Source organism: Ailuropoda melanoleuca, chromosome 17 (genome assembly GCF_002007445.2).
Source record: "Ailuropoda melanoleuca isolate Jingjing chromosome 17, ASM200744v2, whole genome shotgun sequence".
Lineage (NCBI taxonomy): Eukaryota > Metazoa > Chordata > Mammalia > Carnivora > Ursidae > Ailuropoda > Ailuropoda melanoleuca.
Window position 1 is genome coordinate 23,573,360 of NC_048234.1, and position 27,091 is coordinate 23,600,450.

At 41.2% G+C, this 27,091-nt stretch overlaps 1 protein-coding gene across 4 annotated transcripts in view; it reads right to left on the minus strand.

Annotated features, from left to right (window-relative positions):
* DOCK8 (dedicator of cytokinesis 8) overlaps positions 1-27,091 on the minus strand; it is a 225,120-nt gene that overhangs the window by 143,317 nt on the left and 54,712 nt on the right. For all 4 annotated transcript variants that reach the window (XM_034647178.1, XM_011225814.3, XM_011225815.3 and 1 more), the window contains 3 exons: positions 22,350-22,525; positions 19,707-19,778; positions 4,448-4,571 (listed from right to left, as the gene is read on the minus strand). In XM_034647178.1, coding sequence (XP_034503069.1) covers positions 4,448-4,571; positions 19,707-19,778; positions 22,350-22,477 — 324 coding nt within the window. In that variant the 5' untranslated portion in view covers positions 22,478-22,525. The remainder of the gene's footprint in view (positions 1-4,447; positions 4,572-19,706; positions 19,779-22,349; positions 22,526-27,091) is intronic.

Consider the following 27,091-nt stretch of genomic DNA (forward strand, 5'->3'; position numbering starts at 1 on the left):
TTCAGCTGCAGTGTGTTTGAAAAAGAGTCTTAAAGCTCTCACAAAACAGATGCTTTATTCCACTAGGTATGTTTCAGTAACAGGGAAGGGCAAACCCAATCAAAGACTTGGCAAAGACCATATAACCACAATCAATGGTATGTCGTCAGAATATAGATGAACTATTATAAACAACTATAAAATTAATGGCAAAATGTTATCCTAAAGTTCTACTGACTGGACATGCTCCTACACAATTTCTCTATAAGACAACCCTCCTGTAACATCCATCTACCTTATAAAAGTGTTTCTCTGCTAGACCAGAAATTTTACCTAACCCAATGTGCTGGCAAGAATCAATATTAGTACTTTAATTACTGATACTTTTTTTGGCTTAGAATTTATGAGAGCCTTGGGGAAAATGAATTGAATTTATCAAGTTTCTTTGAAAGGATGTCAATATCTATATATCATCTCCAGAATTCATCATAAGGATATAACTGGAGAAGTGAGTAAGGATTGTGAGGACAAGAGCATCTCTGGAACATTGTAGTAACAAAATAATAGAAACTATCTAAATATCCCCCGAAAGAGGTAGCATGAAAAGATTTGGGAACTTTCATCTAATGGAATGTTATGCAGCCATTGAAAGAAAACCCAAATAAACATGTAGTCACTGGAAGAGAAAGATGATCACAGCACAGTGTATTGTTAATATGAAAAGGGAAGGTGCACAGTATTATGTATAATATAATCTAATTGTTATGGAATATATGTGTACCATGGAGTTGCATCATATATGTATTGATCTTACATAAATTCAGGCACTAGGCCTCCCCATTCCACGCAGAAGGTGCCAAGAATGGGAGTGACATGGAAGATGGTGCTGATTGTCTCACTGTCTGAGCATCTCTGCATGATGAGTATTAGTCTAACACTTAAAAACATACAATGTTTGTGTAACTTGGCTCCACAACCCAGCTGATGACTTCACTGAGTGCTGTTAGTGTGACGAATGAGTGTGCTTCATGGGGTGATGGTCATTTACCCCTTGTCTCTCAGTTCCAAATTTTCTACTCTGCTCTGTGATGCTGGGCCTGGCACTCAGCGAGTCACATTTCTGCTTTGCCACCACACCCTTTGGGTTCTGCCAGTAGGAGGCGCTCTAGGGAGACTGGCTGGCTGGAGGAGGGAGGAGGCTCCTCCCTCTTCATTGCAGTTCCTCACACCTTGGTAGTGGTAGAGGGCTCTAGCCTCCAGCTTCTTGGGGCACTTCCAGAATCAGCCTCGTCTTACCTCCTTGGAGGTACCAGCATCAGCCAGACAGTCCCTAATGCTAAGGGGGCAGAGTTCAGACTCCCAGACGCCATGGGGTCTTTCCTCCGAGATCCCAAGACACCACCTCCAGCTAGGTCCTGCCCCCTCCCCAGAGAATTGAGTCCCAGCTCTAAGGCCACTCTTCCGACAACTCCAAAACTCTTCCCACCAGACCTGTGGTTCCTGAGTGTGGTCTTGGGACCAGTAACATCAGCATCTCCTGGGTAGTGCTAATTAGAAATGCAAATTATCAAGCACCCCTCTGACCTAATGAATCAGAAACTCTGGGGTGGGGCCTAGCAAGCCCTCCAGGGGATTGCAATCAAGCTTCAGTTTTAGAGCAGCTGCCCTGGGCCCCAGCCCCAGGATGGCCTGCCGTTTCCTGCTCTTACAGTTTCTGTAGGACTTGAATTTTCCCATTTGGGTCATCTCCATCCTCCAAAATTGTTTAGCCAATTCCCTATGTTATATTTCTTTTGTTGAGATACCTGGTGTGGCTTCTCTCTGACCAAGACAAGGAAAAATTCCGTTGGTCATGATGTAAAATAAAAACTGAATTTAGTCAAAATTACCAATGAAAAATCCCGTAAAAATCTCCTACAGAGTACAGGAAGCCCACCATATTCAGCACTGGAATTGATGGCTCCATAGAGCTCAGATTAAGTAGTCAGCTTGGTGATAGAGACCATGCTGTTGGAAAAATAGGTATGATTTTAAAACTCTCTAGTCATTCACCATTCAGCATGGTGAGAGGCTTATAAGGGGAGTGCCTGAAAGCTGAAAACTCTATAGATACCCTATAAAGGTCCGAAGATGCCCTATAAAACTTACACAAACTACTTCCCCTTTGTTTAATTTTTCCCATCTATAAAATGGACAAGTTGGAATAGAGAGCGGGCTTTCTAAAAAATGTTTTAATTGTGGTAAAATACACAGAATGTAAAATTTACCATCTTCATCACTTTTTAGAGTACAGCTCAGTAGTGTGAAGTACATTCACACTGTTGTGCAAACCAGCACCCCCAACTCCTTTCATCGGTACCCTTCTGTACTACAAATCCGTACCCATTAAAAGATCATTTCCATTCCTCTCACTCCCTACAATCCCTGAAAACCACCATTCTACATTTGGTCTCTAGGAATCTGACTATTCTAGGGGCCTCACATAAGTGGAATCATACAATTTTTGTTCTTTCATGATTGTTTTACTTCACTTAGCATGTATGGGCACTAAGTGTGAGCTGGCATCGACCTAAATGGTTTATGCATATTAACTCATTTAATACTCAAAAAATCCCATGCATTAGTTACTATTTGTTGTCATTGGTTATTAGTGTTATGGACTTGAATGTTTGTCCCTGAAAAATTCGTATGTTGAAATCCTAATGCCCAATGGGCTATTGGGAGGTAGGGCCGTTGGGAGGTGATCAAGTCATGAAGATGGGGCCTTCATGAATGGAGTTCGTGCCCTTACAAGAGACATGAGAGAGTTTGTTCTCTCTCTCGGTCTCCATTGTGTGATGCAACAAGGTGTCTGGAAACCAGGAAGAGACTCTTACCAAAAACCAAATCAGCTGACATCTTGATCTTGGACTTCCCAGCCTCTGAACTGTGAGAAATAAATAGTCTGGTGTTTTAGCTACCCCAATTTGTTGTACTCTATTGTTCAGCCCAAGTTGACTAAGACAGTTCGCTTCCCTTGGGGTGCCTGGGTGGCTCAGTCGGTTAAGTATCTGACTCTTGGTTTCAGCTCTGGTCATGATCTCAGGGTCATGAGATCAAGCTCTGAGTTGGGCTCCACATTCCGTGGGGAGTCTGCTTGAGATTCTCTTCCTCTCCCTCTCTCTACCCCCCCTTCACAAGCACATGCTCTCTCTCTCGCTCTCTCTCTAAAAAATAAGTAAGTCAAAAAATGTTTTAAAAGAAAGACAGCTTCCCCTGAATGATTAATAAATACTTGTTATAGAAACTGTAAAATTGAGAAAAGAATACTTTTTAAGAAGGCACAGGAATTCTAGTACCCAAAGACACCTCCTTCTATGTTTCTGTAGGCATCTTTCCCACCAAATTCAAGAGTTTGACTCTCAATTGTGGTTAAACATATTAGTATTTCCTATATTTTCAAAGTTCTCATCTAAGATTTCAACAGCTGCATAATTTTAACAGATGCACAAAGTATATATACTCAACTATCCCTCCACAGAACCTTTGCCTGAGTTATCAAACTTTCCAGTTAACCATGGCTGTCCTTTTCTAGAGCAATCACTCAAATGCATTCAGCATATTGTACCATATTCAAAACATTATTTTGCCTAGTTAGCTCAGCTGCCTCCATTTTTTTCCTAAAGGGTCTAAATATTCTCAAACCTCAACCAATGTCAAAGTCACAGAGTTGAGATTTAAAATTGGAAGAGACCCAATGCAGCCCATCATTTCCCATTGAATGGACTCAGGTGGTAACATGACTTCCCCAAGACCACACAATGGTTGACCAAGATGGCGGGCAAGCAGATCTCCTAAGGCACTACTTCCTTTATGCCAGTGGGTCTCCATACCCAACACTCCTTTTTAATGTAAATATTTCCCAATTTTTCCTTTCCCATTCTGAAATGTCATGTACAGATGATATAACTTACTTATACATATATATTTTAAACGAACTCAAAAAAAAGTAACAGAACGAGGAAATAATAGTAAAAATTATCATAAAATGTGATGGCTTTATTATCACCCTTGTTTTCCAGGGGAGGAAGCCCGCAGAGGTTAATTATCCTGCCTGGGTGACAGAGTTAGTATGTGGCAAAATCACGAAGAGAATCCAGGCAGACTGGCCTCGGTGTGGATTTTCACTTACACCGCAGCCTGCCTGAGAGACACCACTGGGTCTTCTCAGGAATTGTTATGGGGGGAGGGCCCCCCCTCTAATTCTACCTATTTTCATTATTGAACTTGTGGGTTCTCATTTGAACACCAGTTTCTGTAGCTACAAACAGGTTTGGGGGAAAAAATAAACCCCACTGAGTCAGATGGTAGCGTCCCTCCTACTCTGACATTCTCTGAGTCTAGCCCTTTCTCTAGTTAAAACACCAACAGCATGCCCTGGGCAGAACAGCCCAGTAACCTGGTAACCATGTTTGTTGATAGAAAATACCTGTGTGCTTGGTTCACGGCTCTCCAAGGACTCTGACTCAAATGTCTGTTTCTGAAGTGTCTTGTGAAAATCTCTTCGGGATCCAGTCTTTTTAAAGCCGCAAATCTCCGAACTTCCTTGGTTTCTTTTTTTGTTGTGATTATGTAATTTGGAGAGAGAAAGAGAGAGAGGTACAAACACATTAGGTTAAAAAGAAAAGTCGTGTCTGAGAGTAGACATGGTGCTGAAAGATCTAGCAAAGAGAGGACCGATTGCAATTCCTCACATCTAATTATGCACCAGGCCTAATACAAGGCCCTGCTGTAATGAGATACAGACTTGCCTCCTGGCTGGCTCATTATTAAAGGCAGGAACCCTCTGGGAAAATGCCACTTCGGAGGTGTGGTCATTTCAGCTGCGGGGCTTTTGGCTCCAAGCTGACGCTAAACTATGACCCTAGTGTTAAGAGGCTGGAATAAATCTAGCCATGTGCAGAGCAGCAAATAAAGATCGTTTGAAGATAAAAATAGAGGAAAACATTGAACGTCCCCATCAGTGCTCTTCACAATGAATTAGAAAGGCAGGACATAGTTAAGAAAAAATAGAAATAAATGATGGGCATGCCGAAAATCTCTGCTAACAGTCTCAATCTCCACTCCGTGCATGCCATTACAATTGGGTTTCAAAACTGTGCAGCGATGAAAAGGGTTTAAAATATAATGGCCAGCTCTGTCACTGGAGAAAGAAATTAGACCATCGTGAAAAAGGCAACAGATAGAGGCTGTCAGAAACTAACTGTAGAAACCAACATGCCTATTCCCCATTTTTATGACTCAAAGCCTTCTTGGAAAACAGGCTGCAAAGTCAACCACACGACCACACGCCCCTTTGGTTTGATTTCTCACACTATTAGAAAATCCCCTGAGCAAGTGGGTAAAAGGATATGAAATGAGTGAGATTTATTAGGCAGATCAAATGGCAGACAGATAAAGCAGGACATGTGGGAGCGCTACTAGCAATGATCCACAGAGTTTATAACTCTCTGGGAGGCGTGAAGTGTTGGGTTATGCACAGACCTGGTATTCAATAAATTGTACTTGATTAAGTTAATTAAAGAAAAAAAAAGGCGATGCCCCAGTGTTGTCTACAGGGAGAACAACCTCTGTCCTTAGATTTTATTGTGCTCTCAAGACAAGCAATTTGAGGAAAAGGAGACAAGAAAGCACCCCTGAAGAGGGGCAAGATGGGCTTGGTGACTAATTCAAGTCAACGTCTACTATCAACAGTCATCTTCTGTGTCTCCTGGCCACTTGCACTGCCCTGACCCCAAACCTGTATTCACGGGGCTAGGTGAACAGCAGGCCAAATTGGGGAACTGAAAAAAAATAAGTAAATGAGTAAGGTATACTCCGAATAAGGAAATAAGAGTAAACATTTAGAAAAGATTTCAAGAGAAATATCCAGAATAAGCTCAGGCTTGGAATTCCCAAACACCAACAAAATAAATGAAATTTAAAATATCATATTGTTTATAAACATCAATTAGCAAAGAAGTATTTTGGGGGGACCCCTTAAAACAATTTCCCAGAAGTAATAACTACTTAAAATCCTTAAGAAAAATTTTCCCTTCCTTCTTAAATGTCCTCTAACAAAACATAATAAAAAAAAAAAAGAAACATCTATAATAAAATGCAAGAATATCTAAATAAAGCTGTTCTGAAGTAAAAAAATATATATATTTAAGAAAATTATTTTGGTTCCAGTTGCTGTAAGTGAGCAGATACATGTGTGAGCAAAATTTATTTTCTATTCTAATATTTATTTTCTATGAACAGAGACCTTTGAGAGAGAGCCTCACATAGGATTTCATAAACCTGTTAGCTTCTTTTTTTTTTTTTTTTAACCTGTTAGCATTTTAAAAGTGATTCTCATCAATATAAGCTTCCCCAGCAACGTGCATGTGTGTGCTGGACGGGTAGCTTTGTTAGTGCATAAAATAGCTTTTTTGGACTCTAAGAGTTCAAAGAAAAAGTTACATGTGATATAAAGTCCTGGGGAAAAGGACCCAACTTGAATTAGTGGTTAATAGTGAGTTGTGTCCTAAGAGTACTCTCCTAATTACAATACAAAAATCTGTGATTGTTTTTCCTGAAGAATCCAATTTTAAGGGGGGATATTCCCAAAGGAATTAATTAATATAAATTAATTCTCAGGGCACCTGGGTGGCTCCGTCGGTTAAACATCCAACTCTTTTTTTTTTTTTTAAGATTTTATTTATTTATGTGACAGAGATAGACAGCCAGCGAGAGAGGGAACACAGCAGGGGAGTGGGAGAGGAAGAAACAGGCTCCCAGCGGAGGAGCCCTATGTGGGACTCGATCCCGGAAGGCCGGGATCACGCCCTGAGCCGAAGGCAGACGCTTAACGACTGAGCCACCCAGGCATCCCTAAACATCCAACTCTTGATTTCGGCTGGGGTCATGATCTTGAGTTCGTGAGATCAAGCCTTCATCAGGCTTCGCGCTGGGCGTGGACGTGGAGCCTGCTTGATTCTCTTCCCCCACTCCTCTCCCCCACCCCCTCTAAAGATTAATTAATTAATTCTAAAATCAAATGCAAACAGTGAATTAAAACACAAATTTCACACTTTGGTATCTGCCCTTTGCCTTTCTGTGGACTCGTACACTCCAAAGTGTATTGATGCCAAAGGTTCAATGTCACATGTCTCCTTGCAAGGCCACATGCTCAGGCCACAGAAATAAAAATCAGGAAGCAGCCTAACGTAAGATCTTGTGTGCCTTGGCAACCAGAACTATATCTGCCTTAGCTTTATTTCTTGTTTCATAAAGTTATACCTATTTCCAAGTATTTACTGACAAGTGAAACACACACACACACAATTACAGCCATGCACCTGCCCCCGTCATCCTCAATCACTTCCCTCAGTGCCTCTGTTTCTTCACTGGTGACGCATAAACACGAGGTGAATTCGAGGCTATTTGCCCAGCTTTAGATTTTATGAGAAAAAGCTCATACACTGTACCTGGAAACATTCAAATCAATTTTCTTCTAAAGATGGTTAAATCTTGGAGAAGTCAAATTTATTTGGCTATTGCTCTTTTGCTATTTCTTTCAAATAGACGCTTCTTTCTTTTTTGGTCCTCCATTTTGTTAGAACGTTTTCTGAAGTTATTTGAATGAACCCCAAAGACATTGACAAACGGGCATTAAAAAAATGAGTCACAGAATTGTGTTAAAAGTTCATTTTACCATATATATATATATTCTAACTCCATATATGAGCTAGCCCTCAGCATTTGGGGGATGAAAAGCATTAAGACTGACGTCTTCCATGGTTGTGTGTTTGAAACCAGAGCAAACGTTTCTCCCCTTCCTCATTCCAGATTTAGCACCTACTTCCCCATTTTAAAGTCTCAGAAAGTCACAAAGCTCCCTTGTGGCAGCAAGGGTAGAGCTGGCTGGGGGAGAGGATTAGGGCTGGCAAGGATGTAAAGATGACTCATTTTAAAAGTGCCAGCCACAGAAGGCAGAAACCACCACCGGGTAGGTAGTGAGGCTGCTGGCTGAGTGCCCCTGGCCACCCGAAACCCCAGCCTCACTAACCCGACGCGAGCAGCTGAGCCAAGTAAAGCCATGCTCCTGTTAAGCCTCTGTGCAGACAAGAGAGAGATGGGGAAGTGGGCCAAGTGGTAGACAAACTTTTCTGAAAATGAGCAAACCTATTGCTTCTCAAGAGAACTGCATTCCTTTTCTCCAAACACCATTATTTTGTATTTGGGAACCATCCAAAGACCAAACATATTTTGTTTATTTTGTAAAAAGATTTATTTATTTTAGAGAAAGAGAGAGAGAGCAAACTGGGAGAGGGACAGAGGGAGAGGGAGACAAGCAGACTTCCACTGAACGGGAAGCCTGACTTGGGGCTTGATCCCAGGACCCTGAGATCATGACCTGAGCCGAAATCAAGAGTCGGATGGTCAACGAACTGAGCCACCCAGGCGCCCTGAGACTAAACAGATTTTAAAGACCAAAGTCTTTAGAGGCAGTGTGGAATAGACAGAATTTGGCTCTAGAGTTCAGGACCTGGGTTCCGATGCTGCTTCCTTACACACTGGCCATGAGACCCTAGGCCAGTGACTGAATCTCTCTGAGCCAGTTTCCTCGGGTGTGAAATGGGGAGCAACGCTGCTCACTTTGAAAGCCTATGACTTTTTGACTAGAAAACAATACATGTATGTTTTCTTCTTGTCCTTCCTCCACATCCCTTTCCTTCCCACCCTCCTGTACAATTTGGCACAAAACCCATCAGAACAAGATAACCCTCCGTGCCTCAGGATGGGGAGTAAGTGAGGACGCCCAGAATGGGAAGTTGAAGGCCAAAGAGGGTGAGGAGAATGTGCATATAAAAGTGCTGCCTGGCTTGGAGAATCAGAAGCCACACTGTGTGAGGGGGTCGCGCCAGCTTGCAACAGCCTGGCATGTGATAACAGAGTAGAATTCTGGGGAGAACAAGGAGGGTATGCACCTGGGGGAGCAGGCTGCCAAGGGTGTCTCTAGGAGGGGTGGCCCGGCACTCAGTATCGGTGCAGGCCAGAAAGGGCAGCCACACAGGGTGGATGGTGTCCACCCAAGAGGGGCAAGCCCGTCACAGGGTGTCGGTGTCAGAGCTAGAATATGAGAAAGGCGACTGTATGGGAATGGGTCGTAGTGTTGGCAATGGTTACATATCAGAGGATTAATTAAGTCACCAAACATAGTAAGGACAATACAAGTCAGGTTTTTAACTATCAGAGAAGGGATAAAAATATGGAAAGGAGGAAAGCTAGGATGAATGCTCTGACGTCATGTTGGAATTGCAGGTATCAACAAGAACTTATGGTTTTCAATGCGCACACACACACACACACACACACGCACGCTCCATACCTCTGTTCGCTAAGAAGTCGTGGGAGGAGTGACACCTTAATAGCAATGAGCACACTCAACATCCACAGCTTGGCTGCCAAGTACCACTTTCCACTTAAAAGGGATCACAGCTGCTTAGAGAATTGACTGATTCCAGCGGTGAGGAAAGGAAAGCGTAAGATCAACTTGGAATCTCTTGTGGCAAAAAGCAAGGATGTGATCCAATGGCTGGGGGCATGTGAAAAAGACATAAGGGCCAGCTGGAGGGATTCACACTGGTCAAAGTGAGGACAATCTGAGCATCAAAATAAACCACAGAACTGGATTCAAACTTACTGAATAAAATAGGAAACTATGATTCAATATTGATACAAAGAAACTGAAAGTTTGATGAGGTATTGGGCATTTTACAATCATCAAAACAAAATGGAAGGATTATTATGTCTAAAAAAATAACTGCCCTGTAATATCAAGGTCATGAAAGTTAAGGAAACACTCAGGAACTGTTCCAAAGTAAATAATACTAAAGCCATGTGACATCTAAATGCAATGCATGCCTTTCAACTAGATCCTTTTGCTCAAAAGGGCATTCTTGGGACATTTGGTGAAAGCCGAATAGGGTCTGAGGATTAGATGGTAATAACATATCAATGTGAATTTCCCAAATGTGATGGCTGTACGCTAATTATGATGGAGAATGTCCTTGTTTGTAGAAATTACACACTAAAGTATTCAGGGGTAATGGAGAATTAAGTTGGCAACCTACTCTCAAAAGGTTTGGGGAAGAGGAAAAAGATTTTTGTGTTACACTTGCAAGTTTTCTGGATATTTGAGATTGTTTCAAAATAAAAGGAAAATAATAGAGTGTCTGGCATTGTAATAAAGTCTGTTAGTGGGTCCTATCTACCAAGCTGTGCATCCATTCTGTAGCTGCTGTGAGCATAGGAGCTCTCATGTCTAGAGACATCTGAGTGATTCACTCTACCTGCCAGCCCTCTAACTTCCCACTTTGGCTTGGTGGTTGTGAGCAATGCCTGACTGATAGAGGGGTACGATATTCCCACACTTTGCCTTAAAGTTGGATGGTGAGAAAACTTTGGAGTGTGGTCCCTCCAGAGCACCCTGTATATTGGCCAAGAATTTATCTGTGCCCTTACCCTGAGTGACTCCTTCTGCTTCTCTGTCTTGCTTCCCTCATTGCCTTACAGGCTTTTCCTAAAAAGGACACTCTCAAAAATCATGTGCACCTGAATCCCTGTCTCGGGCTCACCTTCTAGACCATCTCAGCTAAGATAATCACATACCAGTTCAATAAATAATGGTTATTATTAGTAGTAGCAATGACAGTACCATTAGATGCAATACCAATGCAAGTGTTATAATCCAGATGACCATATTTTATAGAGATGCTGAATATAAAGCCTCCTAATTTCTGAACTATATAATTTTTATATGGGAAATTTACTTTCTTACCAAAAGCAAAAGTAGAACTTGGAAAACACTCACTTGAGGATTTCACCTGTAGAATTCTCTCAAAAAAAACAATAACACCTGATTGAGTGAGGTTGCTGTCCTCATTAAGCTTGTTCCATTCCATTCCATCCCTTCCAGGAATTCTTAGTGGATTTCTTTTCCCAGTTGTGCTGCTTAAACTGTGGTTTGGATTGGATTTTGGGATTCCAGTTTTCTGATGGCTTAGTAGCAACAGTTCTCAATGAGGGTAATTAATGCTTCCATTTTTGATTGTCTCAATGACTGGGATGTACTACCACATTTGACATCCTGAAAAGCATGGGGCATCTCACGCAAGGAAGAACCATCCCAACACATCCATCAGCATCCAACACAACTATCAGATGCCCTGCCAGACATTCATGGAGGTGAAAAACCAGCCTGTAAATATGTGAGCCAGGCCCCCAGTATTTTTGCACTGAATTTTCCAGCAAAACAACTACCATATACATGTAGGGGGAATTAAACTCTGTGCTGATTAGATGTCTACCAAGAGCTTTCCCCCACTTTGGAAAAATCACATTACTAACAATGCTGCCTGTGGTATTCGAGTCACCCATACAACACAGCTGTTGCAGTCCGCTTTGGTAGGTGTGATACTCATAATCATTGCTCCGGCAGCTGCAAACAGCTATTTTATTATGTTCTCTGGTAGAGTTGTGTCCAAACATTTGCATATTTACATACATGCTATTTAATATATTGTGCTTCTTTTATTTCTCCTTTATATAACAGTTGGACCTTTTATTGACTTCTACAAATGAGAAAGTTTGTGGGTAACAAAGGTGGCATTATAAAATATTCATTACATAGGAAGACGCTGTTGGGTCTGATAAATCTGAGGACGCTTGTCTGAAACGAACATGATATGGATATGTGCTTGTTAAAGTTTCATTCATTCTCCCACTCGACATATGTTTATAAAGCAACTCCTGAGAATAAGGCACCGAAGAGCATGCAAAGAGGAATACACAAGAATCCTAGCTTTAAAGGAGTCCCTGTCCTCAGTGAAGTCATAGTCTAGTGAGAAATACCACATATGTAGCAGGGGAGAGAAACATTCAGACAAATGATCAGAAGGCAATGTAGAGGGGCGCCTGGGTGGCTCAGTTGGTTAAGCATCCACCTTCAGCTGGGGTCATGATATCAGAGTCCTAGGATAGAGCCCCATGTCAGGCTCCCTGCTCCCTCTGCCTCTGCCCCTCTCCCCTGCTCTTGCTTTCTCGCACTCTCACACACTCTCTCTCTCTCTCAAATAAACAAAATCTAAAAAAAAAAAAAAAAAAAAGAATGCAGTGTAGAGTATGACCAGAGCTTCCGAGAGTAATACAAACAGCATGCTTTGAAAATTCACAGAAGGGAGCCATTTCCTCCAGCCAGGACAGGGAAAGCTTCAGGAAAGCCCTGGCCTTTGGGCTTCAGGGGTGTGGATTTGTGGGGATGGGAGTGTGTAACAGCTCAGGCGTGGCTCAGTGATTTCCACAGCTGGACTGCTCTTTGCAACTGCACAGCCTTGCTTGCTTTCTGTACTTTTAGGAAGCAAATAGCTAAATACCTTGACAGCCGGCACGACAAATGCATGTCATAATAAGCAATTATTGATCAGGGAGACATTTTTATGGTGTTTTGGGAGTAACTGAATTATATGCACTGATGTGTTTGAATTTTAATTGTTTACCAGTTCACTGGGAGTAAAATATGGAGTGATAAAACAGATGATACCCCATTCCTTGATGTCCCAGCTCTCCTTGAGCACGACCTTCCTGCAGAATTACCTTAATCACCCAGGATGAAAGACAAAGTGGGTAAGGGCTTTTATGATGTTGCTCATAACACTTATGAAATGTTTCACTGTCGCTGTGGATAATACACCAAGAATAAATAGCATGCAAACAAGTTTAATTAGTTAAGAGTTTGACTTTTCACCAAGACACCAAACACAATGTAAGTGAATCACTCTTCAGTTCATTTAGAGAAATGGCAGAGGAAATAATGCTTAAGTATTTAATGAGACCCAAAAGATGCCTAAACATCAATCCAGACAAAATTATCAAATATTTGGAAATGAGATGAGATAAACATGCAACCATGGCACCATTCTATTCATTAGGTCAAGGGTCATTTCCAAAAGTCATGGAGAGAAAAGCACTATTATTTTTAGAGCTGTGACACCACATTTTATGGTATAGACATGAAAGATAGAATGGAATCCACTCAAGGCATCTTCCAATCTAAGTACCACAAACATTTCAAGTAGGAAAACATGTTTCCCCCAAAAGGAGATCATGTATTTTGTGTTTCTGTGTAGTTTAATCTTTCTTATTAAGTGAAAAAGAAATTCTAGAACTTTCCTCTATCCTTCATAGGCAGCACTCTGTCTGATTTAAAAGCCTCAATTATAGAACTTGAGTGGCAAATGCTCTATAGAATTATGAGCGTAGGAGGGAGCACAAGTGGCCATTACTCCACTCCCCTCCCCCTAAGTGGGATTCAAAGCCATTATCACAGATAGCAAGGACATAAAAGACTATCCTTAGATATTACAGAGAAATGTAATATCAGCAAGGAAATAATTGAGGAATAAAAGAGCTAACTAAATCAGTGTTTGACTGCATGGTTATGGATGACAGAGACATGTCCATAGAAGGTGAAATGGCTTCATTAAGTATGGTCTGCCAGAGGAAAGTAGTTTCTCCCCTCCACAGTGCATTAAAATATATGGGATAGAGTTTTTGGTTCATTCCTTTGACATGCTAATATAAGCATTTTTTTCTGAAGTCTTCAGATCTTATTTCACTTGAAAGGAATATTTTGGATAGGTTGCATTGGAATTAGATAAACCCTAAAGCCTTCTGGGTTTCCAAATTTTATCTTTATTTCAAGAATATTAAACTTATAGTGCTTACGAGGGGAGACCCACCCTGGATCATCAAATGAAAAGAAATCCTCAATAACACTGAGTTGTCCCTTGGTTTTTTTTTTTTTTTCCTTTGCATATATCTTACTAGCAAGTCTAATTGAAATTATTTGTCAACTAGACAGGGACAACTGAGCCATATTCTGTAATACTATTTAATAAATATCATAAGTGGTAGCTAATCTATTACCATAGGCCAAGAAATCTTTGTACTTAACATATGTTAATTTATTTATTGCATGAAACTTATATGGTAGACACTATTCTAATTCCAGTTTTCCTGATTAGGAAATTGAGGCACAAAAAAATAGTTTATCTTAGGTCGCACAGCAGGTAAGTGGGGGAGCCAGGACTTGAATCCATTTACTCCTGCTCCAGAGAAATCACCATTCTGTGAAATAATATAATAAACCATAGCAAAGTAATAGATCTTATATTTGATGAGTAATTAATGAATGCCAGGAATTATCTTCACTTTCTATCCACCGATTTTAGGGCACAATTATAATTCTTCCTTTTTAGATGACACTTCAGTGAGTTGTGACAAACGCATACAATTGTGTAACCACCACCACAATCAAGATTTAGAACTTTTCCAACAGCCTCAAAAGTCTCTAATGACCTTTTGCTGTCAATTCCTTTCCCCAGTCCCAGATCCCGGAAACCACGATCTGCTTTCTGTCCCTACATCTCTGCCTTTTCCAGAATATGATACAAATGGAATCATGCACTATCTTTTTTGTTTGGCTTCTTTCACATTGCATAATGCAATGAGAGTTATCTATATTGCCTCATGCACGAGTAATTTGTTCCATTTTACTGCTGAGTAACATTCCATCGTATGGACGTACCAGAGTCTGGTTACCCATTACCCCATTGCACATGATTTAGGTTGTTTCTAATTTTTGACAATCACAAATAAAAGTGCTATAAATAGGGGCGCCTGGGTGGCACAGCGGTTAGGCGTCTGCCTTCGGCTCAGGGCGTGATCCCGCGTTATGGGATCGAGCCCCACATCAGGCTCCTCTGCTATGAGCCTGCTTCTTCCTCTCCCACTCCCCCTGCTTGTGTTCCCTCTCTCGCTGGCTGTCTCTGTCTCTGTCAAATAAATAAATAAAATCTTTTTTAAAAAAAAGTGCTATAAATATTTGCATATAGGTGTTTATGTGGACAGAGGTTTTCAGTTCACTTGGGTAAATGCCTGAGAGTAGGGAGTCAGGTTGTATGATAAGTATATATTTAACTGGGATTTTAGGGTAGATAAGGGAAGAAAACTCGGTGATATAAACAATATTCAGAAAGTAGATAAAGTAGCTTTCAGCTTATGATAACAAGAATACAATTGCAGAAATTTATATTTTATTTTGATCAATCATATCCAGCATTGGCAAGTATATGGGGGGACAGGGAAGTTTCATGCCCAGCTGGTAAGGGAGTCAATCAGTACAATTTCTCCTGGAGAAAAATTGGCGTCCTTATGAGGATGTGTCATATGCACTGACTTCATTTCCACCCTTGGAAATCCTCACACACATGTGTTGGGGCAAGTGTGCCTAGATGTCTATTGTGACATTATTTGTAACTGTGAAAAATGGAGACAACTTCAATGTCCATCAATAGAGAAAGATTCAATAACTTAATGATATATTTCTTCACCACTCTTAATACCAGGCAGGGAGGGATAGATCTCTGACATGGAAGAATGTCAAAGATATTATTGAAAAATATGAAATTTTGTATATACTTATAACAAACATACATACGTGTACTTACATACGTAATATTTATGTAAACTACAAATGCCCGCCCATATATCTGTGAGGGTACGAGAAGAAGCTCCAGAAGCCCACAGAGCAACATTCGTGCATGAAAAGTGGGTTGAAGAGAAGGGCAGGGAGTGTGCAAGGAGTGAGGCAAAAGACTGCTTTTCACTTAATACACTTCTGCATGACTTGATTTCTTTCAAAACCAGCATGCTTTATTTGACACATAAAATAACAAATTCAAAGGAGAGCTAATTAATCACTAAGTAACAACTGGCCAGCAACACCTACAGCATCCTCCTCCAACTTCCCAGTACACTGCTCATGAAGTTGCAGAAAAAATGGAAACTCACCCACATGAGCAGACAACTTAATACCTGAATCTGGACAGAGTCTCTGTGGATCAGATGGAACCGGCAGAATGATGTCCTATGCTTTGTCTCCCCAAAGGGGTACTCATAGGAAGAGAGACACGTTGTACTGTCCTTCCTGCCAGGCCCTGAGCCGTCAAGGTCTATACGAGCCAGAAATCTGAATGCTCCTTCTTCATAGTAGCGGTTTATGTATGGAGCCATGGCCAGGTTCCACCTGGTTGCACTCCTTTGCACCGCCAGAAACCCCACCTCCCTGGCCTTTTTCTTTTCACCATCATTCAGCAATGATTAAGAAACAACTCATAGAAAACGACTGAGCTGAAAAATGTATGCAGGGTTGGGAGATGAAGGGTGTCTGGCAAGGACATATTGGATTCTCCCCACAAATAAAACATTATAGGTGCACGTGGGGGCAGAATGATCTCTGGGAAGAGTGTGTCCTAGGAATGTATTTTCATGTTCAGAGTATCAGATTCAGAGTACCAAAGAATCAAACAGTGGAGGAGAAAAAGGCGCTTCCTCTCTAAAACACTGGTCAGAGCTTCTAGAAACTGACAATGAGTTTCAGAGTTGCATACCTCTACCAAATTTCTGGGAAAGGAACTGGCCTGTTACACAAGCATGCAGAGAGCAGGACCAGTGGCAAACCCCATCCCCAGTATGTTGCCAAAGATAAAGTTAAAAGCAGATATCACTTTGTTTTATGGGGGGAAAAAGACACAAAAATTTGAATAAAATAAATATGTGGATAATCATTGTTCCTACGGAAGAGATAAAAGCAAAAAGAGACACATAAGGGAACAGAACAGCAATCAACTGGCTAATGGTCTGGATTAACATTTTAATCTAAAATTCCCAGTAAATAATATCAGGTTTGTGAATTACACTTTAAGCATGGCATGGCAGCAAAAATGGAAATCACAAGGAAAATTATGAATACAGATTTGATTACATAAATAATTCTGAATGTTAAAAAATTATAAGCAATTTTGAAAGACAAAGAACATACTGGATAAGGAGTTTTGTAATACATGCTGGTCAAAGACTTAATAACCCTAACAAATAAAGGTAGTCCTAGAGATAAACAGGCCCAGACAAATACATTAATAGAGGGACACAAATTTCAAGAAAAAACAGGACATGACGGAAAAATTACAAGTGGACCAACTAATATATGGACAAAGCATTGCCCAATTCCATAATTTAAAAAAATGCAAATAAAAGACAGTCTCTTTACAAGTAAAACTGGAAATTTATTAAAAGATAACATCCAATACTTTTGAGGATTCATGCACATATTGTTGGTAATTTTTCTGATATATTATTCTCAAATCCCTAATTTTGTGCATAACCTTAGACAGAGAAATTCCTCTTCTAGGGATTTATTCTGAAGGAAAAAAAAAATCATAGACGTGCACAAGGATGTTACTGTATTGGGATATAACCCTGAAGAGAAGGGAATCACATAAACATTAAAATTGGTTAAATGAATTTTGATGTAAATATATCACACAACCATTAAAAATCAGGTTGAGGGAGAATATTTAATAGCAAACAGAGATAATCACCAGTTACTGTAAAAACCCCAAACAGCATCATGCTACAAAATAGTATTATAATCTGATTTAGTTTTTATACAAATATATACACAAAGAAATATGATGTGAAGGCTATGTATCAAATGTTAATGGCAGTTATCAGTCTATAGTAAATTGAGTGGTTTTTTTTCTCCTTTTGTTTCCTTATAATCTCTAAAATTTCTAAAACGAGTATTCCGAAAGAGTCCTTTTTTCTTTTAAGCTTGTGCAACATAGAGGGGGAAAAAAAAGAATATTCCAATGGGAATTGCCATGAGGAATGAAAAGAAAAAAAAAAACAGTGTCCCAAGAAGCAAATAGAAACCAAATGTAGTAAAACGGACCTTTCTATTTATTTTTTCCTTCTCAGACTTTTTTAGAACCTTAATATCCAGAAAGTATCTCTAATTATAACATTTAAAAGCTTGAGAACAACTTGTTCCAAAATTTTTTATTTATTACCAGCAGAGCATAATCTTACTTGACTACCTGGCAAACTTCATTTTCCATTCATGTTGGAAATTAGAACACATGATGGATTAGCATCTAACTTTCTCGTAATGACTGTTTACAAGCGGGGCTTTCTCTCGCTCGGCTATTGAAAATAGTATGCTTACTGACATTACTCCAAAAACATCAGCACAAATTCAGTGGCGTACTTCCAGGAGCTGGATAAAACCCAACCCCCGAAGTCTTTCACTGTTTATCCCATGGAACAGTAATTCTCACCAGAGTACAGGAGAGGTGAGGAGAGCAGATTTTCAAACTATGTATGTCTTCAGAAAGACTCTCTGATGCTTTCTCTAATGGGATGTGCCCACAATCTGCAGATACTCCCTGCCCTGCTCCCCAACACATACACATATACAAGCTGAGAATTTTCGCGTGTCTCCATGTTTCTCATGGGAGAGTACTGCCCAGGTCAGTGACACAGAGACAAAAAGCTCATGATTATGTTGTAGAACACATGAGTAACCCAGGAGAAAAGGGCCCCTTTGCCAGGAAATCTAGCAAGTTACCTATTTCTCAGTCACAAATTCAAATGTTACCTTTGAATCTGAGGCCAAGTTTCAATTCATTTATTTTTTCCCCCTCAGAATTCATCGGAATGGAAACAAAACAAAAAGGCCCTATTCTTTATATTTAAAGTGGCACTTTCTCCTTCCCTTGGTGAATGGCTAAACAGAGAAATCCATACAGTGAAACATCTGGCAGTAAAAAAAGAAATGAGTTCTCAAGCAACAGAGAGATGTGAAGGAACAAGACAAAACTGTGGAGCCAGTAGAAAGGTAAGTGGTTGCCAGGAAGAGATGAATGTGGGGAGCACAGGAGACTTTTAGGGTAGAGAAACTATTTCGTATGACACTGCGATGGCAGATACATGGCATTACACATTTGTCAAGTTTGTAGGACTTTGGACACAAAAGATGAGCCCTAATGGAACCTATGGACTTGAGTTAATAATAATGTATCACTATGGGCTCATCAGTGATAACAAATGTATCATGTATCTTAAGTAAGGTCCACCCAAGAAAGAATGAATCAGTCAGAGAAGGCTGCATAAAGAAAAAAAAAGAAATTTTTCCTGGCCTTTAATCCATAGGTAGGATCTGACAGACAGGGGAAAGAGGGGAGGGCACATCCAGAGGGGAACAGCAATGGCCAAGGTGTGGAGGTAGGATTGAGCTGGTTATGTGGAGGATTAGTAAGAAAGACGCATCAGGCCCTGCAGCAAGGAAGTGGATCTGAGAGGTAAAGGAAATAAGTCTCGGTACATACAGTGGGGCCAGATTATTAAAGCCCTTGAAAGACAAGCAGGTAGAGTTGATATTTGATAGAGTAGGTTAGTACAGAACCTTAGCAGGTGTTTGAATAGGGGATAAGATAAAGTCAATCCACATTCATTATTCATGAATTTTGTATTTAAAATTCACCTTCTTGCTAAAATTGCCTTGCAACAATTATGTGGGCACGTGTGCAGCAAACAAACCAAAACCCAAACCAACCAAACCAAACAAACTAACAAAACCCCAAACTCCAAGATGTTAACAATAAGAGAAACTGTTGGGAGGTATACGAGAACTCCCAGTACTTTCTTCAGTTTTCCTATAAACCTAAAACTGCACTTGAAAATTGTCATTAAAAAACAATTGTAAAAGCTAACAATATAAGCTAAGTATATATGAAAAGACAAAAGAAAAAGGAGCTTACTTTCGGTTCACGATTAGCCATTCCCGAATATAAGTCTGAACACAGTCCCTGACATGAGGGTCCAGTTCAACCCTAATGAGGTGGAAAATGAAATAAAATCATGTTAGTGCCAGATAAAGACAACAAAACAATCCCTTATCATCACCAAGGAGAGCAGCGTGATTTCAACTCCGTATCTAGTGAGAACGCCAGGGGCATTCCTACCCATTCATCAAGTGTCTGAAGTATTCCTCAGGCAATAGCATTTTTACTTTGATGAGACAAACATGTTGGCATTTGATGCCTTGTGGGTTTTCTTTATTATAGAGAATCATGTTAAACTAGACCTATCCCTTAAAGGCATTCCAGTGCCAGACAGGTAGAACTAGCTGTAATCACATACATAACCAGAAAAAATAAGTATAAATACCTATTTCTCACAGGGGTAATTTGGGCATATTTTTTGCTCATGTGTAACCTTGTTAGGACACGCATGTTTCCCTTGTGGAAAGCCAAGAAGAAGATCAGCTGTCTTACACTTCGAGGAGTTGATACTGGCTTTGGCCAGTGATTTTTAATTCAGGCAGTTCTTGTCATACCTGCATAAGAGTGTGCCATGGGGTATGCTCTCCAAGTGTGTTAGAGTCTTGAAATAACCAATTCTACACAGTAACAAAGCTTTTTTGCTGTTTTTCCAAGTGTGTTGGTGTTAGAGATGAATGGGTCTACATAATACTTACTAAATACTGACTGCCCAAATCCTAGCCCCATCCCTTATTAGCTAAGTGGCCTCGGGCCACCCTTCTCTGTCTCAGGGTCCTTATCTTAAAGTACCATTCATAGAGGAGGGCCTCCTACAGAGAGCTGTGATGAGAATTAACTAAATCAGTGTGGAAGCGCTTAGAAACATGTCTGACACATAGTAGGACCCATGGAGGACAGTTCATACCTCCAACCCATTTATTATGCACTAGGTACTGATGTAACCACTGTATGCATGTTAATTCGGATATTTCTTTCTTTTTTTAAAAAATTCAGTTAATTCTCAATCAGCCCCCAAGGGCGTGGGCATGCACTATTACTCTCATTTTGCAGAAGAACGAGATGAGAAGGATCTGGCTCAAAGTCACCCAGCAGGCGAAGAGCAGGGACTTAAACCCAGGCCTTTCACCTGCAGAGTGCAGGCTTCCAATCACCACAGTATCAGAGGTCACCATGAAGTTCTGGGTCAACGGGAGGGAGCTGTTGTTTACTCTGCTGATGACGATGAGGCCTTCCTGGGTTTTGATTATAATGGCAGACTTTTGGGCAATGATTGAAATAGCAGAGGTTGTTTTAAAGTCAGCAGACAGACAGTGTGAGCTAGAAATTCTGGTCACAAGGCAATATTATACTAAATTACAGATGCTAAGGAAAAAAACCCTGCCTCTTTAATCAATATTTAAAAATCCTCTCTCTAAATTTACTTTAAGTATCTTAAACAGGATTTTCCAAGACTCTGGCCTCATTTGAAAATAATTCAATAAGTAACCATAAATTTCAGACAAGGAAAGAATACGAAATGATTCTCTGTCAAAGGTGAAAAAACAGACCCTACCTACATGAAAGTTACACTTGAATAAACGGGCTGACAATGGGAGAAATGTTTCCCACTGTTTTCTGGGGAGTGAATATTTCTAAACAGTCTGAGCTGAGCACATGACAAACTCTCCTATATGAATAAGAACTATCGAAACAGGAGAGCAAAGACTCATGATACCATATCACTGTCACCTCATATCCTTAAACTATGATGGAAGAAAATCCAAAACAGAACTAGAATATATTCCACAATAGTGGGCAGGGGCTGTGCTTCATGGTCTCCTTCTGGGGACTTTTTTGGGGGAAGGTGACAAGGTTGAAAATGTCCTGGAGAGATGTGAATCTTAATTTCGTTCTGAAAATAAGTGCACATAAAAGTTCATCCTAAATCTCTTAAGAGGCATTGCTTTTTGTTCCAAGGGAGTAATAAAGAGTTTCATTGGGATAGAATTCCACTGTTTGCCACAAGAGCTAATACCCGCACCTAGAAACACATAGGCTAACCCACTATAGAAACTCAAGTCGTAACCAGCTCTTCACATACTCACTCTACAGAGCTTTCCCCACTGTTTCCCCACTTGCAAAACTTTCTTTAAAGGAAGGAACTTTGCCCAACTCATCTATTCACAGCAGTTCCCAGCACATAGTAGATCCTCAAAAAATGTGGGTTGAACTTGTCTGTGACTTGATCCAGTCTTTTATGTGGAAACAATTAAAATGCTTCTGAATCATTTCACTGATTATAACTGAAAAACTTGACATTTTTTACAAATGGAGAAACTGAGGCTCTGGGAGCTTATGGGAGTTGCCCAAGGTCACTGAGCTGACACCCAGGCAGTCCAGGCTCCCAGGCCTCCACCTGTACCTCTCCTTGAGCGTCCCCTTAACACGCCTTTTCAAAGCCTCTGGTCAAACCAATTTAAAAACCGTCCCAGGCGATGGTAATATGTAGTCATTCTGCACACCTTAATGAATCTGAGTAACTTCAGTTTCAAAAGAAGTCCAGAATTAAGGCATCTCCCCTCCTCACCAGTAACAGTCATGACATCACACTCACATCTACAGTTTAGGAAAACGATTTACCCTTCCTCCGGCAAAGAGGGCTGCAAAGTGCGACATTCCTTTGGCGTGAACAACACGTCCAAGTCGTCCTCGGTGAAGTCTTCCAGCTCCTGGGCGAGCTCCACATCCAGGCTGTTCAGGTGGGTCATCAGAAGTCCTTCGAAATCCACGGGCTCCACCGGGTCATAAAACTGAGGCTGCAGAGATAAGGAGAAGGAAAAGGAGGTTCCCACAAGGTTTCCAGGAAAAGCACCGAGGCGACAGCCGACGTGGCCCTGGCCTGCCCCTTCCACTCGGGAAGCGCTGGGCTCTTAGGGCACAACTCAGCGGAGCCGTCTTCAGAGGGGCTGTCAGACACAGAGGCAGTGATATGGAAAGGGAAAGAGACACAGCACGGAAAGTCAAGTCAGAACACGGTGAGGCACCCAAATCACACCCCAAGGCAGAATTTTTCTCTGCTTAATTGCATCTTGATGAGGAATCCTGAGGAGATCCAAAATGAGATCACGAGGCTTTGCTGAATTTTATAATTTCTCCTGCAAAAGCTCTCTGAGGTCATGTTTACCCAAACACAGTAAAGTAGCACATGGAGGCAATTTCCCAGAAATTCGGGCAAAGGCAACACTCCTTCTGTTTGAGTATTCAGGCGCGGTGTTTCCTTTGGCCTGACTTATCCTATATGTTGCTTCTTGAAAGCACTTCATACATAATCACAGCCCACAGAGAGCCAGACTTGGTGGCAGAGATTGCCACATGCTTCTGGACTGACTCGTGCTGGGCAGGAAGACATTTTCAATGGGGCTGCAGTTAAATGAGTAAACTAAGGGCAATTGGCTGAGTTTACATAGGCCTAAACGTACTCCCTTTTAAAGGAGTGTTTTGTTTATCTCTTCAACTATATCCTTGCACAGTGGGGGAGGAAAGGACAAAAGAAATGACAGAAGTAGATGGTAATTTGAAATAGAATTTTCTCTAGTTGATAAAATAAAAAGTTGGCAATTAAGCAACAATTTTTTTCTTGTCTGTGGAGTCCCAAAACAGGAACCACTGCCTTAAGGAAGTAAAAGAATCAGATGGAGTTGTGGAATGATGAGAATACCAGCAGGTCCGTGGTGTTCATCCACGGCGGGCTATTTGGAATCACCAGCCCAAGGAGGTACTGTTCTCTATCTACCCCCACCACCACTACCACCATGGACCAATAAAACAAACACTCCAGATTCTTGACTTGTAGTGCCCAGACGTGAAATGAGGCCGGATCCAAAGGAAATGCTAACAAAACCGGTTTTTCGCCACCCTGAAACCATACGCCAGACTCGATGTGCGGGCTCCTGCTGGAGAGAAGGAACAATGCGCTTGAGAGGCAAAAGGACATAGACTCAGAGAAGGTAGATGAGGCTTGCCCGGGCTCTTCCCACCCTCACCGTTGTCCCTGGTGGGGGTGGAGACCTGAGTGACTGCTGGGGACTGAGCACAAAGCGAAGAGCTGAGGAACATAGGCCCTCCTTCTCTGAGATTCTGGAAGGTGGCTGGCTGACATAATGTCCCGGCCACGGGGACAAAGTGGCAGGGTCTACTTTGGTAGAGGAAAGCAGAGACTTCAGTGGCTCTGCATGGCTCCCATGTGCTGTGACAGAGGCCAGGGAAGTTTCTCGGGGGACATGCAGGTCAGCTAAGGAGAAGACCACGGGTCTTATAGGGTGCCTCTCAAAATGAAGAGACAGGGTCCAGCAGGGGCTCAGGGAGCCGGAGATCAGTCTGTGCAGAAGCCAGGTGGGGATGGAGTTGGCAAAAGGCCACTAGTGACCTCTGTCAGAGGAAATGACAGGCATTGTCTCTGCGGACCTGCCCAAAGGAGAAAGTGGATTTTCCCACCCCTTACCACAACGTAGGACAGAGCATTCAGAGTCAGGAGCTGAAATAGAAAACTGCATTTTTTTGCATGCCCGATCGTATTATTGCAAAGTTGATACCCATGAAGCCAGTAATCACTGAGCACTTACTATGTGCCAAGAAACTGACTAGATCATTATATACATTATGTCATGTCATCCTCACTAAAGCCTATAAGGTACACACTCTTATTATCCCCATTTTACAGATGAGGACACTGAAGGCTGGAGATTTAATAATTTGCCCGTGGCTCCGCAGCTGGGAAACAGGCCCTCCGGAATTCAAACCTCGGCAGGTTCATGTTCTTAACCACAATAGTTGTGTTTTCTCTTGTAGGCATTTTAGGGAATCTGTATTTCCAGAAATACTTAAAACACAAGGCAATAGTAAGTGTGTTTGGAAGAGGGTGAAAACTATATTTACCACTACCCACAAGTTCCACTTCGTGTTTCTCATGAGCCCAGCTGCTCAAAGTAATGACATAAAGTAATTAGTTAAAGTAATAACAAATGTAAATGTATTATGAAGACTATCAATCCCTCCAGCCGAGGCACTTTAAAAGTATACTTAGGGGCGCCTGGGTAGCACAGTCGTTAGGCATCTGCCTTCGGCTCAGGGCGTGATCCCGGCGTTCCGGGATCGAGTCCCACATCGGGCTCCTCCACTGGGAGCCTGCTTCTTCCTCTCCCACTCCCCCTGCTTGTGTTCCCTCTCTCGCTGGCTGTCTCTGTCAAATATATACATTTTTAAAAAATCTTTAAAAAAAAAAGTATACTTAAAAATTATATTGACGCACAATTGGAAGCATTGTGATGCTAGCATTAATCCCTAGTAAGTAGAAGCTTCCACGGAGAAATGGCATTTGTGTGAAATCATCGGAGAGAAGAAAATTCAGGTCCAGGACATGCTGTCCAAGAACCCCGGTGACAAGGACAGATGAGGTACAGAAGGGTCAGGCAGCTACTCTCCAGCACCTTTCCACAGTTCTCTAGCCAGCCATGAGATGGTGAAGTTTGCCACATTCTCACAGATAAATAATGCTATCTTTGAAAAGGGCAGCCATGATAAAGGACACGGTATCCTCACTGAGCACTAATTGTGGGGCCACGTGCCAAGTGCAATTGATATACCTAATTGATCATAAAGTCAAACTCTTGAGGTCGGCATATATTTCAGGACTGAGCAGACTGTAAACATCAATCGTATGACAGAATTACTAAGTATGGTTCCAGCATGACAGACAAGCTGGCACTTGACCAGTCTCCCCTACTCTTTCTACACTGAAATGGACAAGGGAGGAAACTGTCCGTTCCTAATGTGACGCGAACTACTCTAGCCCTTGGCAAGTAGGTGGAGACCCCAAGTACTGCGAACAGGGCCTCTGAGGAAGTTGTTTCGCTTGCAAATTCCCATAATAACCAGGAACCAAAAGAGATTTCTGCTTCCTAAACCCTCTGAAGTCTTCATCTCAAGAGTAGGTTTTCTTTTGAAGCAATCAACACATAACACACAGACATATACACCCTGGTGATCGAGGGATAAGCAAAGGGAGGAAACAAATATTGAATAGAATTGCAGTGGTATTTTATTTCGTCGGGGGCTGAAGTTTGAGAACAGGGTTGGGGGGCAATGGTCTAAGGTCAGTCCTCAAGGCAAGACTGGGGCTCTTGGGAACCTAAAAGCCAAACATGAAAATTAACTATTTTGTTTCTCTGCAGCTGACTACATATGGCCTCTTAGTGAAGACCCAAGACTAAATTAAATGGTATAATCCAAAGTAATTCCAAGAAGGTCCCCTTATACCATGAATTACAACATTGCCACCATCACCTGTTAAACTAATAGAAGAAAAAAACCCCAAATAATCAAAACAGAAACCAAAACAACAACAACAACAACAACAAACCCTAAAAAAAAAAAACACCAACAAAAACTCTTAAGATGACAAATAATCCTAAATTGGGTTTTGTCTATCATGATTGCGGACTTAGCTAGGCTAACTATATTCCCCGAATTTGCTTCCTAGTATGTTTCTAGTCAGGGTGGGCTATAAGATTTTTCTCTTGCTATAGCCATTTTGGAGCAGACATACACCTTCTGCTGATACAACCGAACACTAATTTAGGTGCTGCTGTTGAAGGGATATTACTAGTGTAATTAAAGTCCCTAATTGGTTGACTTTAAGTCAATCTAAAAGGAGATTCCCCCAGGTGGCCTGATTTAATCAGGTGGATGGATGTTGACTTCATCAGTTGACAGCCACCTCCTAGTTCAGGGACTCCAGCCTTGAGCTCCTGCCCATGGAGTTCCAGCTTGCTTATGATCTTGCCTTCCTGAGTGCTCTGTGGACTTGCTTAGCTAACCATCACCAGTGGGTAAGCCAATTCTCTGCAATCAATTCCTTAATATCTGTGCATATGCACTCCTAATGGTTGCCCTGTGAATCTTCATGAGAACTACATTGAGGTCTTCATTTCCATCATGTCCCCTCAAGGGAAATCAATGAAACCTAAGGACAGCCCAACTCCTTGATGGATGAAGCACAAAAGAATAGTAGCATCAGAAAAATTTTAAAAAAAAAAACATATTTATCAAGGGCTCTAACATTTAGGTTGCTTTATTGCACAGAAGCTTAAAAATACTACAAAAATGAACGCCTTTGAAGGTATGAAACTTTTTTTTTTACATAAATGTTATACACAAACATCTCATGTAACCATGGTGTTTAGGATGTGGCTTTTTACATCCTTGTCTTCAGCAAGAACTGTTACATTCCAGGTGATTCATTCCATTTCACTTCAAATCTTTTCTACTCTTATTTTCAAAACTAGACTTTTTCCCTCAGTGAAAATGTAGGTTAAGGTTATTAA